Raw genomic sequence first — 7,889 nt, forward strand, 5'->3', positions numbered from 1 at the left:
TATCTTGAAGGTGAAGAAATCATAAAATTAAAGTATCCAAATATTGTATCAAAATTATAGGGCAGGGGAGTGACAAATTGGGCTCTCACCACCGTATCTAACTTATAGTATAATAGCCATAGGGGTCCCTCCATGGAATTTTGCGTGGCCAAGAGGGGAACCCTTGGGTTTGGACGTAGTGTAGCATTATAGAGAACGGCTAATTATTGTATTTCAAACAACTCTCTACCAACTGTCATTCATACTGATAATATATAAAATTTACATTGTTCCACACATCATTGCTATATGACAATATACACAAAAGATAAGATTCCCATTTTGATTTTTAGAAGGTTTAAATTTCATGTCGTTCTCAAAATTGGCAGGTTTTCCCTATCTTAATCTCTCAATTTTTAAAATATCTCTCCTCCTTCAGCTTTTTAAAATAATCATTTCAGCAGTGCACAACAAAAATCTTCTATGTGTTTCAAAATATCTCACTTATTTCTTAAATTTTTAAATATAGCAAAAAATTTCACTTATATCAATAGTATATCACACTTATATCATGCAATAGATACTCATATCAATGGTATATCACATATATATTGCAAGTATATCACATACTCATATCAATAGTATATCAAATATATATCATATACATATATTGACAGTTATATATATTACAGATGTGTATCATTTGGATACTCATATCAGTAGTAGATTGTCACAAGTATATCACATACTCATATTAGTAGTATATCATATACATATATCAGTAGACATATATATTATGGATGTGTATCATTTGGATAATGTGTCATTTTAAAATTGGACTTCCGTTTTTTTTAATTTTATATTTGAAATAAATTAAATCTACCTGTTATTTTACTAATTTTATTAAATGTTTTTTTTCTTTTTTTGGTTTTGACGTATTTCCAAACTGTCTCAATAAATAAACATTTTGAACAGAGATTTTAAATGCCCATGAGCCACAATAAAATCGGTCGAGAGGAGGAGCTGCTACTCACTGTGTATAAATATATCACACTAAAAAGCCATCCTAATTAGCTGGCAATAAAGTATTTTATTTAATGGATAATTACATATTGTAGTTCCCAACGTGGATTTATTGATAATATACTAATATCATGCATGACTAGTGGAGAATCGACATCTACTGATTACCAATCAGAGATGATTGATGAGAGATTTTTATTCCACCTTATCAATATTCATAGGTTAAATCTTAAAATCAATTATTCATAGGTTAAATCTTAAAATCAATTGACAATGAGAGGAAATTTTTATATAATTCTTAACATGCCCTCAAGATATGGTGCTTCTTTTAAATCATTTGTGAATCGATGGATGTTCGTTTGAACTTTTGAATTCCGATGTCATATCAATATTCATAAGTTTCCATTTCAAAACTAATGGACAATAACGAGAATAGTCATGTTTATTATAAACCATGATAAGGTCTGTTTTCTTTTTAATATGGGATGTCCCACGAATTGGGACTCTTTTGACTTATCAATCTTATCGAATCTCATTTTTGGATCGGCGACGAGAGTGACCCCCTACTCATATAATCTTTTTAACATTGCCTTGAGCAAATTTCAGTTGCAGAGCTCCAATGGTTGATTCCATAGCCTTTCCGGAAAATCTTTTTGCCTTGTTCAACTTCATACCCTTTCTTCTCATGATTTTCTTTCTAATTTTGAAGTGGAATTTCGATGGGTTTGTTCCTTGGAATTGGCCTCTTGTGGGGATGACGCCCACAGTGGCCTGCCATATCCACCGAGCTCACGATCGTATAACCGAAGTCTTGAACCAAACCGGCTGCAGCTTCCTTTTCAAAGGTATTTGGTTCACTGATCTCGACTTCTTGTTGACAGCCGACCCTTCAAATATTCACCACATTCTCAGTGCCAATTTCGAGCGATACCCAAAAGGCCCCGATTTCAAGTACATTTTTGACGTTTTGGGAGATGGGATTTTCAATTCCGACTCTGATTCGTGGAGGGAGCAGCGCAGAATCGCTCATTCATTGGTTCGCCATGACAAGTTTCTCCAATTCCTGGAGGAAACCACGATGAAGAAGGTAAAGGAAGGGGTGGTTTTGGTGCTTGAAAGTGTCTGTGAAGATGGATCGGTGTTGGATTTGCAAGATTTGTTTCAGAGATTCTCGTTTGATTCAACTTGTATGTTGGTCACTGGCTTCGACTTCAACAGTTTATCTATTGATTTCCCTCAAGTTCCTTTCTCCAAGGCCATGGATGACGTGGAGGAAGTGATTCTTCTTCGCCATTTCATCCCTAAAAGTTTGTGGGAATTGCAAAAGAAACTCCAAATTGGACAACCCAAGAAGCTGAAAGAAGCTTGGGAAATCATAGATCAAACCATCGCCAAATTGATAGCCTTGAAAAGAGAGAGCTTGCAAAAAGAAGAGCCAGCCCAAGGAGCTGATTTAATCACATCTTATATGGTAAACGAAGAAGATGGTTTTGAGAAAAATGAAAATTTTTTGAGAGACACTGTTTTAAATTTCATGATTGCCGGTCGGGACACTCTCAGCTCAGCTCTCTCTTGGTTTTTCTTCTGTCTCTCAAACAATCCAACAGTTGAAGCAAAGATAAGAGAGGAGCTCAAATCAATCATCCCAGAAAATGAAGATCATGATCAATGGAGGATATTTTCAATCGAAGAGTTGAACAAACTAGTTTACTTTCATGGGGCTTTATGTGAAACACTTAGACTTTATCCTCCAGTCCCATTTCAGCACAAAGTCACTGTGGAAGCCGATGTTCTTCCATCGGGTCATAAAGTGGATCCTACAACTAAGATTCTGTTTTCGTTATATGCATTGGGGAGAATGAGTGAAGTGTGGGGCAAAGATTGTGAGGAGTTCAAGCCAGAGAGATGGATTTCAGAGAAAGGGAGTATAAAACATGTGCCATCTTACAAGTTCTTGGCATTTAATGCAGGGCCAAGGACTTGCTTGGGGAAACAAGTGGCTTTTACTGAGATCAAAATGGTTGCGGCTGCCATTATTCACAACTACAACATTATTCAAGAAATTGGTCATAAGGTTGTCCCAAATCCTTCCATTATTCTTCACATGAAGCATGGATTCAAAGTGAAGATCACAAAGAGATGGAGCTGTGGTTAAAAGGGTAAGGAGGAAGATTTTCTAATTTGTTAGGCTCAAATTACATAACCAAATAATGAAAACAATAAATATGGTGTGTTGTAATGTTGTGATATAATTACTTTCTTTCTTTTCTGTTTCCCCCCTTAAGTTATTGGCTACTTAATGTAAATGTTGCAATAATGCCAACCCACTTGACTAGTAAGTAGTAAGTCAACGTGCTGGGTAAAGGTTTAGTTTTTATAAATTCCATCGTCTTTACTTTTGAGAATGTGATTTTTATTAATTTTTATTAATGTTTTCATTTTTATTTAAGTTTGTTTATTTGAGAAGGTTATTTTAATAATCTCATGAACTCCATAAACTTAAACTACATGTCACACTTTTTCAACTCTTAATTAGGCATTACACATAAACTCAAATAAGTTACCGGAATCTTTTTATGTAACTTAGTAATTTTATCCAATAATCTAAATACATACAACATGTATCTCCAAATTACACAAATCCAAATTTGTCAATTTCTACGTTAGAGAAACTTTTCTCTGACACATACTAAAACTGGAAGCCGTGCAACTATGAAAAAATTTAAATTTTATAGTACCATACTCTCTTTGTTCACATTATAATTTTACACTTATAAATAATTTTTTACGGTTGATAGGCCACATTTAATTTTAATACGATTTTTGTAACGAACAGTTTAACGTATAAAGTTTTCAGACTCTGGTGGGATACTTACGTAACAAATAATTTAACAGATAAAGTATCCAAACTCTTGTGATACAATTGTCGCACTTACTATATATGGCAAAGTTGAGAACAATTAGACACTTTCCTATATTCGAATCCCACCACTTAAAAGGACCCATTAATATTCATAGAAAAGACCTCTTCTTTCTCTTTTTCTTTTATTTTTATAGCTTAACAATTTTGAGGTGGAATCAAATCATCAACTTTATATTTTGATCATTGAACTAGGTTCGAATTGAATTTTTCTCTTTTTACTCTAAATTATTTCACTTCACATCAACATTCATGAAAAACTCAAGCTAAGAATGAACGAAGATAATTAATACTACAAATATTTGATAGTAAAGAGAGTCAATAAAAAATGGAGTTTTTCAAAAATTTGGCTTTCCATGACACTTCCCACAATGCGTTTTTAGGGAGAAGACTCAAAGATTTACGTATTCTCCTTTATTTATGATGATTTTTAAATATCACGATAAGAAAAAAAAAGTTTGTGATTTCAATTGGTAACATGAAGAGATTGTTCATTTTTTTTTTATTTAAAAGAAAAAGATTTCTTTTTTTGCGTGTATTTGAAGCCCACTATGTGGTAGCCTATGGGCCTCGTAATTGAACCCTCTTTTCAGCAAATACGAGCTTCTGCTGCATATTCAAATTCTTTCCATATTAATTATTACGCTTTTAATTTTCTTCCAAAACTAAAATGTGAGTGATACTATACCATAAGTTATCTCTATTTTCTTTGACAAATTACTCCACATGTAGAACTTAACTGCATAGGAGGAAGAATATGTTGGAATTAGTTTAATATATAAATAATGTTTTAACGGGGTATGATAGGGCTTTCTGGGGAACTTTCCAACGAAATTCTTTATGGAGAGACAGTTCTATTGACAAAATCTGTAGTTATGACGATGATTTTATGCGTCGGGAAAACCCAAATTTATTGGAGTGATAATTAATATTTTAACTGGATAATAGAGTTTTCTTTACTTTTTCTTCCTTCTAATAACCATTGTCTGAAAAGTATACACCGCACCGTCAATCTCTGTGAAATATAAAAAAAATCTTATGATTAATATTTATATATTTAGTGTTATAGTTCTAAATATTTATATATTTAGCGTTATGTCTCTAGAGTTCTATGTAATGATGAATTGGTATATAATCTTTACCAACTATTTGTACAAAATATATATATAATCCCCCATATTTAGCCGAACTATATTTAAATCATGTAATTGTGTTCTATATTTATAAATCAGGGTTATAAGCTTGGATTTAAAATCATTATTTACAAGTTCATAACTAAATCAGACATTGCCATAACAAACTAAAAGTTAACAGCATTTAATTGGTTGGATTATGAAGTATACTCTCGTTTTCAAAAGATTATACCCAATCAACTTTTGTTCTTTCCTTTTTCTTTTTCTTTTTTTTTTCTCTTTCTTTCTTTATAATTGAATATGGGATCTACCACTAACTTTAAAATATCCATTAAATTATGCTCGAATTAAGATGCATTAGCATTCATGTTAGAAGGGAATAAAGGAAAAGAAAAATATAACAACAACAAATGCTTTACATTTGATGGTAATGATTCAAATATAGAAAGATGAGCATGAAATTGAGGTTGTTTGGTTGGCATTAATTGGGCTACATATAAACAACTCATTGATTTCTCATCAATTTTCAACAACCCACTTGTTGGTGCATGGTAGTGTCATAGATATCTCGGTTTGGTTTCCACGAACCATACATTTATTATGGAACTAACTATGGGGTGCCACGAGATCAAAACGCTGAAGAGTAAATATATTTGGGAGGTAAACATGACAATTTTACTGTTAGTTTTTTACTTTTATTTGTGTGTCTAAAACTAGAACTTAGCTCGATTTTGATCACAAGAAGATTTCAATTGACAAAGAATTTGCTGATAGTAACGTCCAGGGTCGGTTTAAGGTATAGACGATCGAGGCGATTGTCTAAGGCCCCAAATTCTAAAAGGTGTCATATCTTTCATATATTAGTATATATAATATAATATAATATTGTTATCTATTTATTAGGTTTTACTTATAAATGTACTTTAAAATATAAAATAATATATACCATACATATTTTATACAAATTAATAATAAATATACTTCTCTAGAAAAAAAATCTTTAATTAAATATGGATCTCTATAGAAATTCCATAAAAGAAACTGGACTGATTGGTGCGGATCTCGATCCGGGATAGCACAATCCCGGATCGAAATTGCATAATCTCGGACAGGACTAGAAGATGTGCTATCTTGGATCGGGATCCGCACATCAGTCCATTTTTCTTTCCTTTTTTTTTTTTTGTCTTCTCTCCCCTCTCAACCCTATTTCTTGATAAGTTGTACATTCATATTAAACAATTAAATATCTAATATTCCATTTTGTAATTTTAACTTTTTTTTATCGGTTTTTTCCATATTAAATTTTTAATTAACTATTTGAGTTAGATTTTTTTTTCTATTAATGTTATATTTTTTAAGTTTGTAATGGATTATTGTGAGAGATTTGTGGAGGGAATAAAGATTCAAAAGAAATTTGTGTTTTCTTATACGGAGCACGGAGAGATTGTTGATTTTGAAACATGAGGGTACCACAGTAATTTCACATTTAAAAATTATGAAATAGGTAAAAAAAATAAGGGGAATAAGGTCACAAACTAGTTTTTTTCTAAAATAGGGTCATAAATCCAAAATGAATTATTGAAAAAGTCATATATCCCAATTTCCCTCCCATCTATCGCACTCCTTGGTGCATTTATAGTGTCATTGTCTTCTATAAGTGCCTTCAACAACCTATGCATTTAGGGTAGTAATTTGAAAGGGATATATATATGTAGGCCATCCAAAGAAAAATTACAACATATTCTTAGTGCCCTAAAGCTTGGACTCATCAAAATTTTAAAGGAAAATTTTGAAAACATATATACTTTTGGAACCAAATTTTTTGGCTGAGGATTCAAATAAGACTGCGATGGTCACTTGTTATAAGTACAGAAAATAAATTGAAAATCTAAAAAGATAAATTAGAATTTCATTTATCACCTCAATTTAGCTAGTTTTTTAATTAATATATAAAAAATTATGAGAAATCTAGGAATTTTGTTTATTTGGAAATTCTATATAAAAAAATATATAATATATATTATATCGTAGGTGTGTGTGGGGCACCCTTGGTTTATATTATAATCACAAATGTATATAGGTATATATTACAACCATTCATTTATGGAAAAGAATCTATAGTAAATAGTAAAATAATATTACCATTTATATTTCATCAATGGGACACTATTAGGCGCTATTTACTTCTAGGAAATGGAAATTAAATTTGGATGTTGTTTACTTAAATTATAGGAATAGAAGTGAGTGGTGAGACCCACCCAAATTTTGTAATTCTTACTCCAAATTTGACATTTGTTAAGTACTTTTAACGTCAATAAAAATTTAATTGTTGATCTTAAAATAAATTATTTTTAAAAAATACATATATTGACAGTTATAAAACGTCAACTTACATATATATTAAAGTTGGCACGATATAGTGTCAACTTTTAGACTTTTATTGACGTTAATTACATGACTTTCCGTAAATTTTCGTAGTTCTCATGTTTTTTGTATAGTTGACGATCTTTAATCGTCAATATTGCACTTTTAATTAATGACTAAAAACTGTCAATACAAAAGATAATATTGAAACATTTTAGCCGTCAACTAAAAATTTGGATGAGATTATGAATTTTAATATAATTTGGATGAGATTATGAATTTTAATATAATTTGGATGAGATTATGAATTTTAATAAAATAATTAAAATAAATGAATACCCAATACTTATCATTTTTACACACATTTTTACACACGTGCGGAGGGTAAGAAACACACACAAAAGGAGCTAAGTTTTTTCCTTTTTTTTCTCATCAAATTTTGTTTCATGTGGCCTCTATATATACAACCA

General features: G+C 31.1%; 1 protein-coding gene across 1 annotated transcript; it reads left to right on the forward strand.

The window, feature by feature from the left end:
* Window positions 1-1,570: 1,570 nt before the first annotated feature.
* LOC111005299 (alkane hydroxylase MAH1) lies at window positions 1,571-3,407 on the forward strand. The gene has a single exon (XM_022276750.2). The coding sequence runs from the start codon at window positions 1,622-1,624 to the stop codon at window positions 3,155-3,157; it is 1,536 nt and encodes a 511-aa protein (XP_022132442.1). The 5' UTR covers window positions 1,571-1,621; the 3' UTR covers window positions 3,158-3,407.
* Window positions 3,408-7,889: the final 4,482 nt, after the last annotated feature.

The sequence above is a fragment of the Momordica charantia genome (genome assembly GCF_013281855.1).
Source record: "Momordica charantia cultivar OHB3-1 chromosome 1 unlocalized genomic scaffold, Mcharantia_2.0 BLBB01000001.1, whole genome shotgun sequence".
In the NCBI taxonomy this organism is placed as follows: domain Eukaryota; kingdom Viridiplantae; phylum Streptophyta; class Magnoliopsida; order Cucurbitales; family Cucurbitaceae; genus Momordica; species Momordica charantia.